A 23530-nucleotide genomic window follows, 5' to 3' on the forward strand; every position below is an offset into this window, starting at 1 on the left:
TTTTTATGCTGGACACACATGTTTGAGGTTGAATTGTGTGTGTGTGCTGGGTGGAGAGAACACAGGTTAAGGCGGGAACAGGGGAGGCGGTGCAGTGAGGTGTGATCAACAGAGGAGAACTCCATGTGCCACAGGGAAAGCCTCAATGGTGGAAGCATTGAGACTGTTTCTGTTGAGGATTTGAGCAGTCAAAACACAAGTGAAATAGAATGTATCCTACAAAAGAATTTAAACCATTGATACATTAATTCAAGATCATATCAACTTATAAGGTAATTATTTATATAGATATTGTTTTAGTCAGTTTTTTTGCTGCTGTAACCAAAAGACCCAACAAGAACTATTAGAGGAAGAAAAGTTTACTTAGGGGCTCATGGTTTCAGAGGTCTCAGTCCATAGATGACTGACTCCATTGCTTTATGCCTGAGGTGTGGTAGAACATCTTGGCAGAAGGGTGTGGCACAGGAAAGCAACTCAGGACATCGAACCAGGATTCAGAGAGAGACTTCTCTCACCAAGAACAAAATATATAACCCGAAGACATGCCCCCTCCCAATTTCCCACCCTATTTGCCTACAGTTACCAACCACTAAATTACTATCGGGATTGATGCACTGATTAGTTTAAAACTCTTATCGCCCTATCATTTCACCTCTAAACCTTCATGTGTTGTCTCACATGAGCTTTTGGGGGACACTTTATATCTAAATCATAAAATAAAAATTTTGACTTTTTTTTTAGAAGAAAATAATAAGTTTGATTCTTCATAGAAAATCTGAGAATCTTGAATAGTTTTTTTGTTTGTTTTTGGTGGTACTAGGAATTAAACTCAGGGACTCATGCATGCTAGGCAAAAGCTATACCAATGAGCTATATCCAAACCCTTTGCACATTGAGGTCTCTTCTGTTGATCACACCCCACTGCACCCAACTCTTGCTTTAAAACCCTTGTTTTTTTTTTTTTTTTTTTTTTGAGTGGGGGTAACCAGGAATTGAACTCCAGGCATTGACCCCTGAGCCACATCCCCAGCCCTATTTTGTATTTTATTTAGAGATAGGGTCTCATTGAGTTGCTTAGTGCCTCACTTTTGCTGAGGCTGGCTTTGAACTCAACAATCCTCCTGTCTCAGCCTCCCGAGCCACTTTGCCCAGCCTGTCAGGGTTAAGTTTTTTGACAAATTTTTTTCTCATCCTTTTCAGGATCAACTGAGTGTTTTGTGTTAAATTATAGTATTAATTGTAATAATACTCTCTTCATCATATGCCAATGTATTTATAGTAAAATATATGTTCTAGAAGCACATAGGGGAAAAGAAGCCCATTGACTGCTTTAATTTTTGTTAGTTTGAAGGCATGTATAAGAATGAAGCAGTGAGCCAACAGCTTCATATTTTGCGAAAAGAAGTGAAACAGTTGCAAGCAGAAGCTGCTAAACCACCTGCACTGAGTATTGTGGAAGCTGCTGTACATGCAGAGAACCTAATTACGTAAGTTCTGGCAACCTCAAAATTTAAAATACTGTTTTGTTCTTATTAATAGTAATTATACATATTACACCCACCTACTACCTTAGACACCCCAGTGATTAAGTTAATAGAGAAATTAGCAAACTGTGGCCTTTGGGCCAAATCTGATCTCTTGCCTATTTTTATAAATAAAAATTTTATTGGAACACAGCTGTCTACATTATTTGTAATATCTATGTCTTTTGAGCTGCAACAGATAGACTTTAAGGCCCAGAAAACATAAAATATTTACTATCTGGCCCTAGGCAGAAAGAGTTAGCAGACCCCTGAATTATGAGATGTGCATTGAAATTTAATGATGGAGGGACTTAGTGCTTAAGTTTGATATCAAAGTCATCTTTACCCAGTAAGTCACTCAGGTTTTTGAATAGTTTCCTGTGTAATTGCTTAGGGGAATTAGGGCTCTCAAGTGTAGCTATTAAATTGAGTGGCCATGTAGTTTTTTCTCTTGGAACTCTTAATTTCTTCCACCATCTTCTTTTTTTCCCAAAGCTACCAGGACATAGCTTGGGACAGGGGAAATTGACTCTCTGTCTTTTACTTTCATGTGACTCCACATCTGGTAGTAGTAGACACTCTCCTTAGTAGATTGGGGTGGAGTGTGTTTGGGGAACTGGGAAGGAGGAGGATATCAGGTGAAGCAGAAATTGATATTTTTGTCACTGGGTAGGCACTAAAAAAAGTGTGGGAATTAGAAGGAACATCTTTATTTTAGGTCTTATTGTATATCAAAATCTTTTCTTCCACTTCAGTCTGCTTAGATTCTAAAATTTAGGGAAAACCAGCGTTTTGGTGTTTAAAATATGTGTTATATAAGGAATGCAAAAAAGTTAAATAACTATGACAAACTTTAATGAGTGTGAGAATGTTAATTGGTCCTTATAATGCAGCTGATCTTTGTTTTCCCTGGGAAGCATAAAGTCATAGCTGTGTTTTAAAGTTGAATTGGGTAAAGGTGGAAGTACCACATTTATCACATGTTTCTAAAGTGGCATTTGCGAGAGGCTCTCAGGACTGTGATGAATATTGTCAGATAAATGTAGAATATGAAAAAAATACTGGCGAATCTAGATTAAATTGTTATAGACCAGAACTGTGTCCATGTTTTTCCACAGGACCTTAGTGAATGCCTACAAGTTGCAACCAACACCTGGGTTTCAGAAGGTTGGCATTAGCCTTTTCTTTACTATTGTGGATTATGTAAGCGATGAGACACAGCGCCACCCTCCCACAAGACAGTTCTTCACTTCATGCATTGAGATCTTGGGACAGGTAAGATTACTATGTTATTTGCCTTTTTCAAATAAACTGAGTCCCTGCAGTGTCTTCATTGCATACAGTCACCATCAGCTTCAGGCTTTATTGCAGGTTCATTTTTACCTGATTCAGAAACCCTTTGGGGATGTTGGCCTCCAAAATGTGATTAGAATTATTGGTAAATAAGGGGCTGGGGTTGTAGCTTAGTAGTAGAGCCCTTTGCTCACATGGATGAGGCACTGGACTTGATTCTTAGCACCACATAAATAAATAAGTAAGTAAGTAAATAAATAAATAAAGGTATTATGTCCATTTACAACTAAAAATATTTTTTTAAAAAAAGAATTATTGGCAAATAAGAGATTAAATTATGTTTAAAAGTTGAGAGAAATCAGATTCTGTGTTATTGATATTAGCAGTAATATTACTGAAACTCTTTATTGTTTGGAAAATACTGTCTAGTTCATTATTTTATTTGATCATCAAGGTGACTTTGTGTGATTGATCTCATTCCTGTCCTAAAGATGAGAAAACTGGACTCTAAAAGGCTAAATGACTGGCCTAAAGAATGCATTTGGAGTACTGAGGCTGATGGGATCCTTAAGGCTTCTGAGAGTGTCAGTACTTGTTCCACCTCACCACAGCTGCCTCCTAGTTGCTGTTTTGGCCACTATTTATCTATCTATTTGGCTTACAGTTAAATATATGGATATTTAACAAGGCAAGGACAAACTATGCATGCAGATTTGTGAAAATGTGTCATAAAAGAAAGGAAAGCCACTGTTTGATAAACCATGTACTCTCATTGAAATTTAGTTGAATGACTACTTCTTTATTGGATACTTAAAAGGAAGTGACATAGAATGGATATTACAATCCATTTTTTTTCTAAGTTTTTTTTCCTGATCTTCAAGTTACTGTATGCTTATGGTAAGCCATATAGACAGTATAGAAAGTATAAAGAAGAAAAATTTCTCATAATCCTGATCAGCTGGAAGTACTAGTTGTATAGCTAAAGTTCATTATCATTTGTCTTGTGTATATGTAAACACAGTATGTCATTTCTACCTATATAGGTATATGTAGAGATACACACAAAGGGGCACATACTATTTTGTAATTTCTTTTTATTTCAACATGTTTTTAGATATTATTCCATGTTAATAAATACAGACCTGTATCATCACATAGAATTTGAATGTCTGCATAGTGTTTTATGATACAGATGTATTATAATATGTTGAGCTAATGTTCTAGATGGATATTTAGGTGATTTGTTTTGCTACAATAAGGTTGACATAAATAGTCTCTTATATCTTTGTGACTTCTGGAACTATTTTCTTTAGAATAATTTCCTCGAAGTATGATTGCTATATCAGAAGGATTTGATGTATATTATATATTTGACATGTATTGTGTAGCATTTGATGTTCTTACTTAATTGATCTGGGAAATTTTCACTTATTTACACTATTGTAGTAATGTTGGAGTTTATTCTCTGTATCTTAAACAATGTTAGGAGTTATCATTCTTTTATAAGTATTGATAATCTGATAAGGGAAGTGGTATATCATTTTCAAAACTTATAATTCTTGAAGTACTTTAAAGTTATGTTATATATGTGTATTTTATATATGTTCACTATATATGTTTCATATATATATGAAACATACATAGTGAATTGCTAGCTGTTGACATTGGCACATTTTCTGTTGGAATATCTTGCCACCCCCCTCTGCCCCCGCCCTCACTGTTTTGTGGTCCTGAGGATTGAACCCAGGGCCTCATGCATGCCAGGCAAGTACTTTATCCCTGAGCCACATCTGAAGCCCCAATTTCTTGCTTTTTGATTCTTTGAAAGAGTTCCTCAAACGATTAGCCTGATACCTGGAATGTGTTACAAATATGTTTTTCTAATTTGTTATTTTTCTTTCATTTTATGATTCCTTTTGCCTTATAGAAATTAACATTTGCATGTATCTGTTCAGACTTATCAGTCTTTTTAAAAATTTCTGCCTCATCAAAGCCTTTTTGACCCTGAGATTACTTTTATCTTGATTATATTTTGTGAAAGTTAATTTTTTAAATGTATTAAAGGAACATCTCAATAAAATCTATAACCTAAAAGTTTTATTTTCTTTATGTTGTGCAGGACCACCATGGATTCTTGTAACAACACTAAGCACATTACAGACTTTTGGGTTCAGATACCTCAGTATCAACTCCATTGGAAATGATAGGCTTATCTATGTTGATTTTTAGATACCTTTTTCATTTTGGAAAATTATTTTTGCCTTATTTAATACCCCTTAAAAGTTGGTTCCTTAAATAAAAGTGGGGGAGGGGAGGATTTGGTGACATTTTCCTTGTTATTTTTTTAAGGTGTTCATCAGTGGTACTACATCAGAATGCAAAAAGGTACTTCAGACCATTCTGAAGAATAGAAGGCTCTGCTCTCTTCTGTCGCCTTTCTTCACTCCCAATGCTGCGCCTGCAGAATTCATACAACTGTATGAGAAAGTGGTGAAGTTTCTGAGTGAAGACAACAGTGATATGATTTTCATGCTGCTAACCAAGGTGCGAGGTGATTCATTCCTGATACTGTGAAACTGAGAAGTGATCATTGCTTCCCAGTCCATAGAAATGGAAGGACCCTTGGAGGTTTGATGTCAGTAACCAGAGGATAAGAGCCCCTTTTAGCAATCTGACCCCACGAGTTTCTCTTTGGGGAATGGCACACTGGTTGTGTTATGTAGGACTCTCATTCCACATAGTATTAAAAGACTCTCCTTCCCAAGCCCTTTTTTAAAACAGTATAGTTTTGAAAATATTCATAATGGTAGTTTAATAGATCCTCCCTTTAAATTTTCCTGAATTTGGGCCTAAATTTTGTTTGATAAGTGAGTTGTAATATGTAAAGTCTCTTGTATTTAGATTAATTCAGCTCTAAACAAATTTTCTTTGTCCTCATTTGGAATAGACTATTTACTCTGTGAGACTAAGGGATGAATTTACTTAACTAGTTGAGAATTTCAGAGCTTCATTATTTTGCCCTCATTTTTGTACAATTCTCTGACATTTGTGAAGCAGTAAAACTTGGCATTTTTTTAGAGCCCAGAGACTGATCTCAATCTATAGTACAGGAGAACATGTTTTATAAGTGTGGGATTCTGGAAGGTAATACCAACAGTCTGAATTTTTATTCACTGAGGTAGGTAACATACAGCTCAGAAACATGGCTGTTAAGACAGTTCCATAAAGTGACTGCTTGGCTGTGGTACTGGAACCAGTGAAGGAGAACTTCTGATCCTGGTCTTAGGGAAGAACCTTATTATAATAAAGTCAGATGGAAATGTGTGGATTTTCAGGAACAAAATAAAATTATAAATAATAATGGTCAAGAATATATTCATATAACAAAACAAGCCTGTTGTTAAGAAAAGTCTGCCTCTGAAATTTCAGAGCAAGGTAGAGAGGGTTGCATAATGGTACCAGTGAGTGAACTTCTTATACATTCTTTGATTTGCCTGTGTGTACATTTATTTTCTATTTTTATAAAAAGATAAATGTGACTTTTAAACTAAATTTGCAAAGACCTCTCTGTACTTCATTTAATTTTCTCGTGTAAATAAATCTGCTTCTTGTTTCTTTTTCTTTTTAGTTCGATCTTAAGCAATGGTTAAACGCCACTAAACCTCCTCTGTCTGATCGTACCAGGCTTCTGGAGTCCATTCATTTGGCACTTACTGCCTGGGGCCTTGAACCAGATGAAGATATTTTGATGCCATTTAATCTTTTCTGTAAGCACTGGACTTACCTTCTTCTCTACCAGTTCCCTGACCAGTACAGTGATGTTCTCAGGCTGCTGATGCAAAGTAAGTATCTTCATTTAATTGTGATTAATTAGATCTCTGCATATATTTAATGCCACATTTACCAGATAGCATCCAGAAATGTAAGAATAATGTAAACACAGAATTTGAAAATTACTAATCATCAATGAAAGCACTCAACTAACAGTGCCACAAAGTTGGTATCTGTAAGAACCGTCAGCCACTTTCCTGAGCGCTGGAGTGGGCCGAGCCTGGGCAAGGCAGCTCTCAGGCTTTGGTGTTGGTGTCCCCAGTCACACAGTCACTTTTTACCTTGACTTTGCTGCTGTCCTGGGGTAGGGTGAGGTGGGAGAGGAGCTATTTACCCTGCAGACAACACATTTGGCAAGGAAGGGAGCATGTGTTTCATATGCTATTTGATTTCTCTGTGTTTCTAAGTAGTGGATACATTTTGGGTCATCCCACCCCACCTATTATTTTGACTTATTTTTTACTCCTGCCTTCTATTCTTGAATGGCAGGCTGTACTTATATTTGCCAAGGAAAAGAACATTAAATTTGCCACATTCCCACCATTTCTATCCTCTCTTTCCTGTAATTTTCCAGAGAAGTGTTAGAGATTAAAGGAAAAATAAAAGGGTCTAGGCTTGGGCTGGGGTTGTGGCCCAGCGGTGGAGCGCTTGCCTAGCATGTGCGAGGCTCTGGGTTCAATTCTTAGCACCACATAAAAATAAAATAAAGGTATTGTATCCAACTACAACTGAAACAAAATACATTTAAAATAAAGGGTCTAGGCTTTTTTTATTTTGAAATTTCACTAGGGAGTAATTTTATTGAACTTAAGTCAATGAGATAACATTTTTCATTCATATGGCATATTGTTTATAAATATAAGACAAAACTTAGTTTTGCTCTTTACCAAATCTTTGTGTTGCTTAAGAGAATTTGTTTAATGGACAAGTTAATGATTCATTGTATTGATTCATTGTAATGATTCATTGTTTTGAAGGATCCTTAAATGTATAATCTCTCATTTTCAAAGCATTAATCTAGAGAGGCAAGTTGCAGAGTGGATGGTGAATGGAAAGACATTTGTACAAATTTTAATGAATATGTACATAGCTAATATTTATTACACATTTTAAAATTTGATCAAGTTTGTATTCTGGGTTTTCCCCTGAAAACTCTCAAAGAGATTGTGAAATATATACAGGCTACCACTGAGTCATGTTTAGCAGAAAATTTTTACTTATCATGAATTTCTACTTACCTTTAACTGAATTACTCTGATTCCATGACCTGTGGCCTCCTGATTTCCTTTCCCTCCCCTGCTGCCAGAGAAGTGTTTCCAGGGTTCCAGCCTTTGCCCTTCCACCTGTTCATTCTTCATAGATGAGCTATTGATGGCTTCATTGCCATCTTCTAGGTCTGCACAACTCTCATACCAGTACATTGATTCCAGGCCTCTGTCCTAGGATCCAGACTGTAGGAACTCTGGGGTACCTTGCTGTCCCCTTGATGCCTCCACTTCATATATTGCAGCCAACCTCTCATCTTTCCCCTCAGACTTTCCTGTAAACTTCCATGAACCTGTTTGATTAGGATTAGGGTTAGGGAGGTATTGTTCTATCCTGTGGGATGGGAATGTAGGTAGTAGAATGGGAGCTAGTTGGGAATACTGGCTGGTGTTCTCCATGTGCTGCCTTTAGGTCTTGGCTTAGGTTTTACTCGTTGTAGGAGTAGAATTTTAGGGCTGGATGGACTGTTTCCCAGGAGGCTAGATTCTGGAGTTGCATTCTGCATCCAGTGACCCTTGTCCTATCACTCTTGTTTGTTTCACACCCATAGATAGCTGTCACCCTCCGGCCAGGACAGTGGAACCTTTACCATTCTCCAGCTGGGTTGTAGGCTGGGATTCCCATCTCATTCTAGCTCTAATGGCTTTGCAGAGCTCACTTCTATCTGGGTTACCAGGAACAAGAAAAGTCGAATGTTCAGCTATCAGTTTTTTCAGTAAATTTTCTTTACTTTGGTCTCTTTATCTCAGATATTCCTATGGATTTCGTTTGGATTTTTATTTAATTATTATTGCTTTGGTTAAACTGAAAACATCTAATCATGTATTCTTTGATTAAAGGTGAAAAGTGAGTTTTGGAAGGATACTGACTTGTTCTCTTTGCCTGCTCCCCAGGCTCTTCAGAGCAGTTGCTGAGCCCTGAGTGTTGGAAAGCCACTCTGCGAGCCCTGGGCTGCACTGCCCCGAGCTGCCATCAGGGGGCAGCTTCTGCAGAGGGCACTGTGCTGCACAGCTCTTCAAATGTTCTCTTGTCAGATAAGCAGGTGTGTAGCTTTTGGTGGCTGAGGTGTTTGTGTATTTCTTTTTCATTTCCCTTGCTGTTTTTTTTTTTTTAACAATTGGAGCATATTTAAAAGATCTAAGATGCTTCTGGATAACATCTAAAAAGCTGGTTTTTGTGCTCTATCTTTCAGAACGCTATGTTTTTCTTTGTTGTTCCTTTACTACCTTCTTGTCCCCTTTGTCTGCATGTTTTTTCTGTTATACTTCTGAGTCCAGTTTCTGTCTGTTCCAGATGAGGCCAGGTGCTTTCCTACCTGCCTTAGCCCATCTGACTCAACCCTAAGGCCACTGGGTGGGTTTTCATACAGTGTCTCACAGAGTCTTGGGTTTTACCAGTTTTATTGCATGTGGGTTCATGTAAGAATTTATTTGAAATAAGGTTCCATTACTTTAGAGAATGAATTTGAAACCCACTGATTTATTTTCATGTTTTCTGTCTCTTTGAAACTCTATTAAAAAGTCAAAGACCTTCAGTGTGCTTATCCCAGTTAGACATATAATACTCTTCTAAAAGCAGATATTTCGTAAGCATTTTGATTGGTCATTTTTTTCCAGGTAGTGGAGACCATTCAGTGGCTTTCAGACTTTTTTTATAAGCTTCGGTTATCCAAGTTGGACTTTAAAAGCTTTGGTTTATTTTCAAAATGGAATCCGTACATGGCTGATGTGAAGATATTTTTGGGCTATCTTGTGAAAAGGCTGATTGACTCAGAAATGGCCTCCTTGGCCCAAGACCCATCTGCCAGCAGCAAAACAGGTAACATGTCTTTAGTGCAATGTGGAGTAAGATGTTCTGCCCTTCCATTAGAAGAGATTTGAATAGCTACATTAGGAGATTTATATTGGCTGTCAAGGAGAGGAGTTAGAAAGTATATAGTACAAGTGCACCCTGTATCTGTGTCATGCTGTATTCATTACACATTGAATATAGGTGGCTTGCTGCAGCTCGTCTCTAATCCTTTGCAGGGTGTGGTGCCAAGAGATGGGTTTCTATCTCTACTTTCTTCTTTTTATTATTTATGTAGCTAAGGACAGATTCTGAATATTAAGTATTTGTCCTGGAAAAAATATATGTTTTAAAATTAGCCATGTGTTATAATAAAAAATTTTCAACTCAAATTCATTGCAATAAACGAAGCAAATGTATCAAACATATTTAGTTGTACTAAGCATGTTGCTTATATATCAACATAGGCTTATTGAGTGTACATATAACTAGATTTAAGAACTAGATTTTCTATAAAATGTTACCAATGATATTGACAAAGCATTATCTCTTAAATGTTTGCTATTTCAGTGCTGAGATCCCTACATTCAGTAACCATCCAGCTCTTTAAGCCATGGATCTTGGTTTTAGAGGACAGTGAAAGGTAAATACTTTTTCAGATATTCAAAATTTTGGGGGACTTATTTACTTCCAGTAAGTAATTAAAGGTTTTTGATAAAGGTGATGATGAAGTATTGGACTATATTTAAATTTAGAATTTTTTAAAATAAAACTTAAGACTTAAAAGTTTATGGAATTATTAGTCTGTGTGATCAGAGATGTTGTCTTGATATTAATTTTGGAATAGAGTAGGAAAATCATTTCCAATTTTCTACAACAAAGAAGTTGGATGCATTTTGGTACTTGATTTAAAAATAAAAAGATGCTGTTCTTCTGAGGTTCCTCTTAGGTTTTGATAACAGCACTACAAAAGATGGGAATTTCTTAATTTTCTTTATTACCTGAGTTATTTTTTGGAACTAAGTTGATTATTAAATTATTGGGTAGGATTATCCTTTAAAACATGGAAATCTGCTGTTAGATGTGAAAGCTTTATTTCATGATTATTAAAAATACTTAGTTATATAGCTCTCCAAATACAGAGATGAGTGGGTTGTGTGTGTGTGTGTGTGTGTGTTTGTGTGTGTGTGTGTGTATGTGTGTGTTCCCCCTTTTGAAGCATTAATTTGATCTTGAGGCTCAGAACCTGAATGTTTTAACTCAGATCTCCTGTCAGTTGGTTGTGTTAAAAGTTGGAGCTGGAGCTCAGGTCTTTGACTCCTATTTCCAGTGCTGCTTCAAGAGCCCCTTAGGGGAAACATGAAAGATTCTAGATTTTATCCTTGACTGATGTGAACGCTTCAGGATTTTGTATTGACTGTACATAGACTGGCTATAGTGAAAGGCTGCCTGTTTTATCTTTGAGATAAATTAATATAATTTATTTTGATAATGAACTTTCTAGACCAGATTCAAAAATTAAAATTTTCATATAAAGAATTCTTTGGCCATTTCCTGTCTGTTAATTTTTGGCCATCTTTTTGTTACATGGATTTTACTTTATTTTTTCATGCTTCAGGTAGAGAAAATTTTTTGTTAAAACCCACCTTAAGGTATTTTTCTAAACTGTTTGAAATTGGATGCAAAAGATATTAATTTAAGGATTAGATAGCAACTTCTGAACTTTTAATTGTACCAGAATAAACAGTCAGAAGGAGAGGAAGTAAACTTATGTGGTTGATGTTACTCTCTACAATTTGCTGCCAGGAATTCACAGCCATGGAAGTGGTTGAGATATGTGTTAGGGGTACGTAATGCAGGATTTTCTAGGACCTGGCCAATCCTAGACTCTGGGAATTAGGGTAATTTGATCAAGGGCACTTTCCTTCCTAAGCTTGTGTTTCTTTTCTTTAAAGCACCCAACAGCGACATTACCCCTGGCTGGAAAGTGATGCTGTGGTGGCCTCAGACATTGTGCAGTTGTTCACTGACTGTGTGGATTTACTGCATGAGAGTTTTAAAGGTAGGGAGGGAGCCTGGATGTCTGGTTAGGGCTCACTTTTTCCCCAAGTTATTCAGTCATGCTTTTGCCTCTGCCTTCTTACTGTATTTTATTTTAACTGATGGGCAGTCAGCTGGGACTGAAGAAAGGCCACTAATAACTATTATGTAATGTTAAGTTTGTGACTTCTTTTTGTGTGAGGTTGCTCTGAGTTTGTCATTTGCTGGAAAATTTGCAGCCATCCCCTCTTCAGATGTTGCCTGTTGCTAGTATTTTGAAGTCCTCCCCCATCTTTTTCCTTAATGGTTGTACTAATTTACATTCCCACCAACTATTTATAGGAGCTTCTTTCTCCATATACTCTCCAGCACTCATCTTCTGTCTTTTTGATAAAAGGCAATCTAACAGGTGTGATGTGATGTTTCCTTGTGGATTTAATGGTTTCATTGAATTTCTATAATGATAAATGATATGAGCTACTGGTCATTTGTATGTATTTTTTCTATTTTCTGAGAAATGTGTGGAACTTTTCTTTTGAGGAATATTGAATTCCTCCAAGGTGCCAGGTGAATGAGGCACTAAATACATGAGACTAAATGAATACATGCTGAGGGCAACAGACTGTAAAAGTATATTAGAGTTAAAAGGCCACTATGTCAGTTACCCTAGTAATTAAAATACCAGTCCTTATTATTATCTGCCAGTGTTCCCCCTCCTACACATGAAAATCTTTGAAATTGGATACACATTGAGAACTTTAGATTTTAGATTTTTGGTTCAAATTCATGTTTTCTAATTTTTTTTTTTTTAAATATAAACCAACCAGAAGCAGTGGCATATGCCTAGAATCCCAGTGACTGGGGAGATTAGGGCAGGAGAATTGCAAGTTCAGGACCAGCCTCATCAACTTAGTGATACCCTGTCTCAAAATAAAGAATAAAATGGGCTGGGGATGAGGCTCAGTGGTAAAGTGCTCCTGGGTTCATTCCCCAGTTTCAAAGAGAGAGCATGAGAGGGCACATGAGAGAGCAAGAAAGAGAGGGAAAGAAACAAGAAGAAAAAAAATACCAAAGGTCCTTAGCTGTATTTTCTTTTTCAATTCTAGACAAGCTGTTGCCAGGTGATGAAGGAGCCCTTCGGTTACACCTGATGCATTATTGTGAAGCATGTACTGCACCCAAAATGCCGGAGTTCATTCTGTATGCTTTTCATAGTGCATACCGGAAACTCCAGTGGAAGGACCTGCATCCCGATCAGATGCTCATGGAGGCCTTCTTCAAAGTGAGCTCTTCACCCATGTGTCACACTATGGAGTGGTCTGCTGCTAGAGAGTAGCCTCTTCCCTATGGTTCTGTGCAGGGGCAGTGTGTGCCAAAGAGGGCTGTGCACACATTGGGTGCCACCTCAGTGGTACTTGTGGAAAGCAGCAGGCTGTGGAAATAATTTCTTTATGTATGTTAGTAGAGGATCGGAAAGTATCTATAGAACAGCTTTTAAAACCCAGAGAAACATTGTGTCTATAATATGTCAGTCATTTTCTAGACTTTATGTTGGGTGAGTACATAGTTTAATGACTTAGTCTTGCTCGATCTTGATTGGTGTTTCTGTGTATGATTTTTCTAGAATGGTGTAATTAGAACAACTTGTTAAATGCTCTATTAAAGAAGATGTGAATTGGTACTCAAGCCATTAGTTTCTTTTAGCAAATAAGTGAATGATGATACTGTAGATGATAAAATGCAGTGTAACAATGGAGACTGCATCATAATTATAAAAAAATCCTGAAATGGTCTGAAAATAGTACCAGTAAGTGTGTGTGTGAGTCTGTAGTAGAAGCAATAGTTAACAAAAAAACAGTACTGCAGTGTTACTTATATACCAGTCAGGCATTTGGCACAGTTTTTGTTGTTCTTACTAAGTTTCTGGTTAAAAAAAAAACAAACCACAAAAACACTTTATATAATCTTAGGTTTAGGTTTATAATCTTAGCTTAGGTTTTTATGATCGTTTCGGTTCATTTGTTAGTCATCATTTAATTTGTGTTGACTCTCAATGTCATATTTATCATTAAGGCACCCTAAGTGCTTTAGTTGATACATATCTATAGTTATTTTTGATGATTAGTAAATGTACTGCAGCCTTTTGTGCTGTGGTGAGCCCTGCCCAGTGCTGCTCTTTCCCATCATTCTTGTGTAGCGAGCTCCAGGGAAGCTGAGGGTATTCGTTTTAGAGAAATATAAGACTGAAGAATGATTTTGTAGTTGCATTTAGTAAATGATCAGTGATTTACACCTTCATACTAAATAGATGTTTAATCACCATTATGAACATGAGAGAAAGTTGTTTTGAAGAACTATAAGATGGAATTTTAACTAAGTAAGAGGATGACCTTCACTGTAAGACTGATTAAATAGTAGACCCATCTGTCAAGGGATGCTGTACGTCCATCTATCTCTAAGGATATTATTCTGATGATAGATGGCCCTTGACCTGCCCAGAAGCTGGGAATCTTTTTACTTACTATATCTTGTTGGTATAATCAAGTATGCTTTTTTTTTTTTTAACACAAGAATGAGGCTGAGGATGGAGAACAGATTATAAAGAAGGATGAATTGTTTTCTAAGAAGGAAGAGAACTAGTAGTTAGTGTAATATAATACAGTAATGGGAAGGTGTAAATCACTGATCATGAGTTTATGAAGAGCTTTTATTCTTTATTTTGACTTTTTTTAAGAGAATTTTTTAATATTAATTTTTTAGTTATCAGCGGACACAACATCTTTGTTAGTATGTGGTGCTGAGGATCGAACCCAGGCCGCACCGCACGCATGCCAAGCAAGCGCGCTACCACTTGAGCCACATCTCCAGCCCCTTATTCTTTATTTTGAAAGAAAAATCTTATGACTTAGCCATGTTTTGTTTTTAAACAAATTACAATTATTGAAATAGGTTTATAAAATATAACTCATATAGTTTATAGAATATATCCCCCCAAAAACCCTACTAAGAATTTAAGCACTATGTAGTCATCAAAAATTATAAAGACCAATAATATGAAGATATTTTTAATAAATATAACATTACGTTAAGTATTGTATATTGCAGCAGGTCTCAGTGTATGATCCTGGGGACATCAGCGTCAGCATCACCTGGGAACTTGTTAGCAGTGCACATTCCTGCTGCCAACCATATGTAGAAAATTAACAGCTCTGGGGGTAGGCCCAGCCATCTGTGTTTTAAGATCCTGGTGGTTCTGATGCTCACTCAAGTTTGAGAACTACTAACTAGTAGAACTCAATTTTCATCCTGTCTCAGCACACCTGAAGATTCTGACATACTCTTGTATCTCCAGTGACTCAGTGTGGCAAGGAATCTCTACCAGGGTTGGGGTTAGGGGAGGTGGTTCCTTGCCTGGTAGGAATTATTAGAATCCACCAGGCACAGTGGTGTGCACCTGTAGTTCCAGCATTTAGGAGGTTCATGCAGAAGGATCCTTTGAGTTAGAGACCAAGCCTAAATAACATAGTGAAATCTTGTTTCAATAAACAAAACAAAGAATTATTGAAATTTAAAAATGCATGCATGTACAACATGGAAGGAAAGATATGACAAATGTTTATTTCTAGAAGTTAGGATTATGGATGGTATGTATAATCTGGGAAAAATGTTTTTAAAACAAATACATGAAACACTGATTTATACTTATACATTTTAAAGATAAGTCAAACAGCATAAAGCAAAACACTGATTTTCATCTATTTCCTTGAAGGTGGAACGAGGAAGCCCCAAGAGCTGTTTCTTGTTTTTGGGAACCGTGCTCTGTGAAGTCAATTGGGTTAGTGTGCTTGCCGATGCCTGGAACCCCAATCCCCAGCCTGAAACCCGGAGCATGATTGTCTGCCTCCTTTTCATGATGATTTTACTGGCAAAGGAAGTTCAACTTATAGAACAGACAGTAAGTTTGGGGGCTTGTGATCACACGAAGCTCTGTAGCTCCTCAGTTTCTACTGGGTTGTGGCTTTTCGGTTGTTTCCTTAGTGCCTCCCTCTGTCAGCATGAATAGGTGTATGGCATATGAGCTGTGCCTTTAATGAGATGCTTGCTTTTCTTGGATCATCCATTGCCTAAGTCATGGAGAGAACCTCACTGAGTTAGAACACATCAATTTATTTTATTTTATTTTATATCTACTTTCTAGTTTGTGCTCTGTGCTTCAGTGTTGGCATGTGCTACCAGAGCAGAGTTCCTTTGAAAATTGGTTCCGAATAGTTTTTTAGATCTTAATATTAGTAGGTTTTTGCCATGACTTTGGTTATTGCCATTACTCATGCTCCTAATGAGTAGATTCTTACTTGATATCTGAGATTCTGTGCTTTCATAGAACACCTTAGTAGCTTTCTTATGGACTAGTTAGAATGACACATTTCTCAGAAGATGGGACTCTGGAACTAAAGCCATCTGTTCCATTTTTAGGATTCGCCTTTACTTAGTCTCCTTGGACAGACAAGCTCGCTCTCGTGGCACCTTGTGGACATTGTGTCGTACCAGAGCGTGCTAAGTTATTTCAGCAGTCACTACCCACCGACCATCATCCTGGCAAAGGAATCTTCTGCTGAATTGATTGTGAAGCTTCTGAAAGTGTCTGCAGGACTTTCCATTCCTACTGACAGCCAGAAACATCTTGTAAGTTGAGAGGGTGTTTTAAAAGGCAGGGCAAGGTCTTCAGGACTGGAAGTAGCATAAATACCACTGAGGACAATCTCAGCAGAGAAGATTGGGGGAGTGTCATTGTGTATTCATATTGGTCCCTTGCTTGGATCCTTGGTTTGGGTTTCTCTCTTTTGCAAAATCTTGACCTATTATCAGTGTCACATGTTGACCAGAGGTCAGAAGGATTGAGAGCTGGCAGTGGGCTACTGGTTTCATTTTCTGAATGTCATCAGTGGCAGGGAGGGTGACGAGTATGAGCTTGAGGTCTGACAGACTCAGGATCACCTCACAAAGTATTATGAGGACTGAATTAGATAGTGAGCATGAAAGTTTTTGGAAAGAACCTGGTAGGTAATCCGTGTGTAGTTAATATGACGAATGTAGTGGAGAAGGAGGGGTGTTGTGTGGAATTGGGAGAAGGCAGGTTCTAATCTAGTTACCGCAGGTTTGCATAGCCCCAAACATGGGACCCTGGGATGCCTGGATGAGGTCTTAGCGTGGCTTCTTGATCTGTCCTCTCCATTCCTTGCCCAAGTGTTCAGAGCAGTGCTGTGCTCCCGGGGAACCTCAGTCCACACTCCTTGCTTGGATTCATTTGAGTGATCCTTTTCTTGTTTGTCAGGATGTGGTTCCAAAATGCCAAGCTTTCACTCATCAGATGGTTCAATTCCTCAGCACCCTGGAACAAACTGGAAAAGTCACCTTTGCTGTCCTAGAACAGGAAATGTCTAAGCTCTTGGATGATATCATTGTCTTTAACCCGCCTGGTAAGTGACCAGTGGGAAGCCATATATTCGCATAATATATGAATTGCTGTCACAGTAAGGCATTGTGGGGTGAGGAATATGGGCAAGACCCTGCCAATCCCGTTTCCAGAGAGACAGTGGTCAAAGAGCTGCTTAGTCAGCCCTGGAGAGAGGCAGAGTGTTAAGAACTTGAGGAGGAGCTGGCCCTGGCGATACTGGTGTGAGGTAAAGTGGACTGGGGGTCAAGCTGGACACTCTGGATTTAGTTATTAGAAGGTAGCAGGAAGCCTGCCAGCGAGCAGCATGCCTAGGGGTTTGACTAGGAGAGCACTTCAGAATCACCTGTAGAATTGTCAAGATACTTTACATGGACAATTTTTGTTCTGGCTGCCTCTCCTGCTGGGAAATCTCAGAGGCCAGAAATGAAGTAAAAGGGGGAACAAATCCTTAAAGGTAGATGAAACAAGATGGCTATCACTTGAGCCTTCTCAGAGTAATAGCAGGGGTGATAAAGCACAGGGCCTGCCCGAGTTGGCAGCCTAAAAGGAGATCCCATGTGTAAGCCACAGAGTGACATCTTTCCTGCACAGATGAGCCAGAGATGCACATGCTCCTGTGAAAGGAGAGAAAAGACAATTATCTGTTCTGGCCCTGGTATGTGGCAGGGAAAGAGGTCCATTTTGAATATTGGTTAAGGACAAATTTTCTTTTTTGTGTCCTCCTGTGGTGCTTAAAATCAAACCCAGGCATGAGGTGGGAGGGAAAGGGAGAGAAAAGGGAAATTGCATGGAAATGGAGGGAGACCCTCATTGTTATACAAAATTACATATAAGAGGTTGTGAGGGGAATGGGAAAATAAACAAGGAGAGAAATGAATTACAGTAGATGGGGTAGAGAGAGAAGATGGGAGGGGAGGGGAGGGGGGATAGTAGAGGATAGGAAAGGTGGCAGAATACAACAGTCACTAATATGGCATTATGTAAAAATGTGGATGTGTAACCGATGTGATTCTGCAATCTGTATTGGGGTAAAAATGGGAGTTCATAACCCACTTGAATCTAATGTATGAAATATGATATGTCAAGAGATTTGTAATGTTTTGAACAACCAATAAAAAAAAAATCAAACCCAGGGTCTCATGCATACTAGGCAAGTGCTCTACCATAGATCCACATCCCCAGTCCCTCACATGGTTTTGAAATATGAATTCATACTGGTTAAATTGTCCCCCTGTACCCGCTACAAAAAAAGAAAAAAAGAAAAAGAAAAGCCAGTAGGTACTGGAGAAACTGTGCCACAGTTGGTCATATGTGATTTGGCCTTGAGGTTTGAACAACAGGTGCCCGGGGAAGGGAGCTGGAAGAGTGTTTTAGGAAAATTTTAATCAGAAGAGTAACAGGATCAGATCTGGTTTTCAGGGAAATGTTTATTGCCCCGGTTGATGATGAACAGGAAGGGGAGAGGCTAGGATCTGTTATGAGGCTTATTGTAGTAATTTGTTACTATGAGTCATAATTAAAAGATAAATTAAAAATTGCTTTTTAGTTGAAATTGAGACAAAGACTTAGTCACTGAGAATATTTATACCCATAGAAATATATGAAGAAAAATTCCCAGGCACATTGCTGTTTTTCTTTCTCTCAAGAGTTTTTAAGTTCTTGATTGATAAGAAGTAGGTCTTGCAGTTACAGTTGGTAGGGTCTATTTTACAGTGTATAAGTAGTGAGTTTGTTTTGTTGGGTGTGATGAATAAGATCTTCTAACTTTTTATGGATGCAAATACTGAGTCCTGTGGCAACAAAGCCTTAAGAAAGTTTTGTTTTCTTTTTTTAAAGTATTCAAAGAGAGCTAGAAACCATTTGTAAAAATCGTGCTTTTTAAAACTCCCAGTGTCATGTATTTCTCATGCTTGAGGGTGAAGGATGCTGCCCCAGTGACCTCCCTTCATGCTTATGAAATAGAATTTGCTCTTTTTCTTGCAGTTTTCTTTGAAAAACATGTTTATTTTATAGTCTGTTCACTTTTCTTATTTAAAAAACAAAGAAATAGGGGCATGGTAACATGTTCTTATAGGTCCAGGAGTTTGAGGCCAGCCTGAGCAACATAGATCTCTTTCTTTAAAAAAAAAAAAAAAAAAAAAAGGCGGGGGGAGGGGAATAAATGGAGGGGAGGAGAAGAAATAGAAGAGCTGCTGTTAGGAATCTTTTCCATACTTTTATATTTGCTTTTAAGCTATAATAATCTTTATTCTATGTAAATCACTCTAGACTATTGATAGCTTGGCAATGGCTGTGTTGGGAGTTGGAGTCAGGGGTGGAGGGTACTCTTACTAATTGCCTTATCATATCTACCCAAAGAGCAGCTAAGATTGTAGCACTGTTGTTTTCATGATCACATTCCTGTCCCTATGCCAGCAGCCTGAGAGCATGTCTGTGTTCCCCTTCAGACATGGACAGCCAGACCCGCCACATGGCCCTCAGCAGCCTCTTTATGGAAGTCCTGATGATGATGAACAATGCAACTATTCCAACGGCAGAGTTCCTCCGGGGCAGTATCCGGACCTGGATTGGCCAAAAAGTGCATGGGCTGGTGGTGCTGCCCCTGTTAACGGCAGCCTGCCAGAGCTTGGCATCCGTCCGCCACATGGCAGAGACTACAGAAGCCTGCATCTCCGCCTACTTTAAGGAAGGTTAGGGGACACGCCTTCTGTTGGTCTTTCAGGAAAGATTAAAGCTCTGTCACCAGGAAATATATTTCCAGATTCTACCATTCTAATTTCTGCTCTGGAAATGAATGTTCTGACATATCTATATTGATGTATATCTATATATCTATATTAATATATATTTTTTTCATAAAGATCTGCAGTTAGCATATGAATCACTCATCCATATCTGTTGGTGCTATCACCTATTTCAAGGGACAAAGGCTCTAACTTGTTTTACATTGGTTTTAGAGTGTTAGACTACCCCTTTTATCATAGGCAAAGTCATGGTCCTCAAAACAAATATTGTACTCCAAAGTCTATATAATAATGATCCACTCTGTTTCCCCCTTTTTGGGTCAGTTTTGATAAAAGGAATTTTTTTAGAAATGTTTTTTGTTTGTTTGTTTCTGGTCATGCTTTATAAACTCTTTTGTGAAGAAATCACTCTCTCCTGTTCTTTCTTACCTTCTTATTCCCTGCTTCTAAACTTTCAGACTCTGGATTAAGAATTGCTCAGAACAGCCCATCTCGACTCTGATATCCAAATATACATGATACTAGACAGTGGAAGAGAAAGAAGGATATCAGAGCAAGTTCCAGAAGTGCCCATAACCTGCCATATGTCCTATCCCAACAACCCACAACATTCCATGTCCACCAGTGGAGGTGATATGCACACCACTATGCACCCTGCCCTCACTCTCCGCAGAGCTGAGAATCATTAGGATTAATACTTCTGTTCGAAATTTATTTGCGTTATTAAAAATGTGTGGAGTTATGGCCTGAGCTTTGTGTGTATGTAGTTCTTGGGATCAAACCCAGGGCCTCACACATACTATGCAGGCACTCTACCACTGAGCCATACTCGGCGCACATTTTGCTTCTGTGGCTTATAGAGCCAACATAAGAGATGTTACCTTGGCATGAAGCTTAAAGTGAAACAATTTGTTGCAGTTGGTAAGTAATTAGACTCTTTTTTATGTCTTGATGTCTTCTCTCTTTTTTTTCCCTTAGGCTCCTTCAATCAAAATTTAGGATGGGGTCCCATTCTGGTGTCCCTTCAAGTTCCTGAGCTCACTATAGAAGAATTTCTGCAGGAGTGCCTGGCCCTTGGCAGTTATCTGACCCTTTATGTCTACCTGCTCCAGTGTTTGAATAGTGAGCAGACTCTAAGGAATGAAATGAAGGTGCTGCTCATCCTCAGCAAGTGGTTGGAACAGGTGTATCCAAGGTGTGTTGGCCTCTGGCTGCTTTATAAAACTGGTAAGGTACTTGGTTAACTTAGAATTTAAGGATTTAGATAAGAAATTATTTAAGAAGACAGAATTAAGAAAAAACAAACAAGGCTATAAGGTACCATGACACTTGTTTGGAAAAGATTCTTTTCTTGATGGCTTAATTTTCAGAGCAAGTTTTTAATTTCCTAAAATAAGCATTTTAAGCATCAGACTGCAGCTTTCCTATGAAAATCCCTACATCCCAGGGTTGTGAACATTAAGTGAAAGCATGAAACTCAGACACAGTGTCTAGCCCCGAGTAAGTAGTCACTAAATTGTAGTATTAACATTTTGTTAACACCAATTAGCTTAGGGTTTTAAGGTACAAAATGTCTCCTTTACTTAAAAGTCAAATGTGGACATTCAGTTAAATGGGAGTGGGGAAAAAAAAATCTCACTTCTAATTTTACTTCCTCTTGCACCTTCCCCAGCTCTGCACAGGAAGAGGCAAAGCTATTTCTATGGTGGCACCAAGTCCTGCAGCTGTCCCTGATTCAGACTGAGCAGAACGACTCAGTCCTCACGGAATCTGTTGTCCGAATTTTGCTCATGCTTCAGAGCAGGCAAAACCTCCTGGCTGAGGAGAGGCTCAGCTCTGGGATTTTGGGGGCAATTGGACTGGGCCGGAAGTCTCCCTTGTCCAACAGGTGAGGATACACCTACCACTGCTTTCTTGGAAGGCCTCAGATATCGGCACCTCTTTCAGGGTGGGACTCTGGAGTAGAGTTTTTGATGTAGAAGTTACGTTTTCCAGAAAAACAAAGGGGGGAAAACACAATAACCCAGACCTTTATTACATCTTGGTATTTTAAAAAGCATATTTATTTTTTCTTGTTTGCAACAGTTTGAAGTTCAGACAGTATATTTTAGTGTTATCTCTTCTATGTTGACTTTGTAATCTGATTACACTACTGATTTTTTTTTTGGTTTGGAGCCATTAATGGTGTGCGAGGTTGGGTTAAAAAATACTGGTCATTTCTTCAAGCATGCTGGTACACACCTGTAATTCCAGGGACTCTGGAGGGTAGGCAGAAGGATTGCAAATTCAAGGCCAGCCTCAGCAAGTAAGTAAGGCTCTAATCAACTTAGGGAGACCCTGTCTGAAAATAACAAATAAAAAGGGCTGGGATATAGCTCAGTGGCCAAATTCCCCTGGGTTCAATCCCCAGTACCAGAAAGAAAAGAAGGACCATTTTGTGAAAATGGAATTTTATAATATGTAGCCTCTGGTGTCTAACTTCTTTCACTTAGCATAACATTCTCAAGGTTCAGCTATGTTGTTCATGTGTCAATTCTTCATTCCTTTATATAGCTGGATAATTCTATCTTATAGATCTACTACATTTTGTTTATCCATTTATCAGCTGATAGGTAATTGAACTGTTTCAATCTTTTTTGGCTTTTGTGGATAATGTTATTATGAATAGTCATGTACAAATTTTTCTTAGCACATCTGTATTCAGTTCTTTTGGATATATACCTAAGAGTGGAATTGCTGGGTCATATGGTGAGTGTATGTTTTACTTATTAAGTAAGTGCCAAAATGGTTTCCATAGTTCCTGCATCGTTTACATTCCCACCAGCAATATATGAGTGTTCCATTATTCCACATCTTTGCCAATACTTTCATTCTTGGATCTGAATTATGGGCACATTTTTATAATGAAGATTTTCCTAAATAGGCTTACTACACAGTAGATCTGGAAATATGTTTATCTTGTGTTTTAGTAGAAAATATGGTATTTATTTTTAAATGCTCACTCTAATGGTCACTTACATGTTTTTGTTTTTCCCTATCACCTCAGGTTCCGAGTGGCTGCCCGAGGCATGGCTGCCTTCCTTTCAATTCAGGTTCCTTCAGAAGATCAGATCCGACTGAAGCCTGGCTCTGAACTACATTTGACCCCAAAAGCTCAGCAGGTCAGTACAGCTAGCCTGGCTCCAGGCTGCTCCCTCTCCACTCTGGAGGATGTCTGTGCATGGTAAGAGCTGAGCCCCCTTAGCCGCTCTTCTTATGCAGCTTGATCATGTCTAAGCCAGCTGCATGCCATGTGAGATATTAAGAACAAGGATCAGATGGTATAGTTGACAGGTTCTTCACAGGGATCCCAGTTCATAAAATACCGAATACTTGTCACTGATGGAGAGCTGCTGTTGGAATGAATCCCTAATGTTTTGCATGAAGCAGCACAGTGGGGCAGCTGAGTTCTCTGAGGTTGGGAAGTGCATTTCAGTGAGGTGCATTTCAGGGTGTGTTTGGGTCTTCACCTTTCCTGTGGCCCCAAGATCTGGGGCATTGGGATGTGGCTTTAACTTCCTGAGAGTCACCTGGGCTCCCTTTGCCTGCCT

The 23530-nt window shown here is 38.4% G+C and overlaps 1 protein-coding gene across 3 annotated transcripts in view; it reads left to right on the plus strand.

The window, feature by feature from the left end:
- Epg5 (ectopic P-granules 5 autophagy tethering factor) overlaps positions 1-23530 on the plus strand; it is a 99701-nt gene that overhangs the window by 70475 nt on the left and 5696 nt on the right. For 2 of the 3 annotated variants that reach the window (XM_013358754.4, XM_040273442.2), the window contains 16 exons: positions 1345-1487; positions 2642-2798; positions 5166-5360; positions 6445-6658; positions 8807-8955; positions 9530-9731; positions 10272-10344; positions 11657-11763; positions 12848-13023; positions 15511-15696; positions 16215-16424; positions 17074-17218; positions 19644-19886; positions 20919-21135; positions 21613-21828; positions 22987-23101. In XM_013358754.4, coding sequence (XP_013214208.2) covers positions 1345-1487; positions 2642-2798; positions 5166-5360; positions 6445-6658; positions 8807-8955; positions 9530-9731; positions 10272-10344; positions 11657-11763; positions 12848-13023; positions 15511-15696; positions 16215-16424; positions 17074-17218; positions 19644-19886; positions 20919-21135; positions 21613-21828; positions 22987-23101 — 2748 coding nt within the window. Of the gene's footprint in view, positions 1-1344; positions 1488-2641; positions 2799-5165; positions 5361-6444; positions 6659-8806; positions 8956-9529; positions 9732-10271; positions 10345-11656; positions 11764-12847; positions 13024-15510; positions 15697-16214; positions 16425-17073; positions 17219-19643; positions 19887-20918; positions 21136-21612; positions 21829-22986; positions 23102-23530 lie in introns of those variants that run through there. The other variant, XM_078030092.1, reaches the window with a different exon arrangement.

The sequence above is a fragment of the Ictidomys tridecemlineatus genome, chromosome 13 (genome assembly GCF_052094955.1).
Source record: "Ictidomys tridecemlineatus isolate mIctTri1 chromosome 13, mIctTri1.hap1, whole genome shotgun sequence".
NCBI classification, from domain to species: Eukaryota; Metazoa; Chordata; class Mammalia; order Rodentia; family Sciuridae; genus Ictidomys; species Ictidomys tridecemlineatus.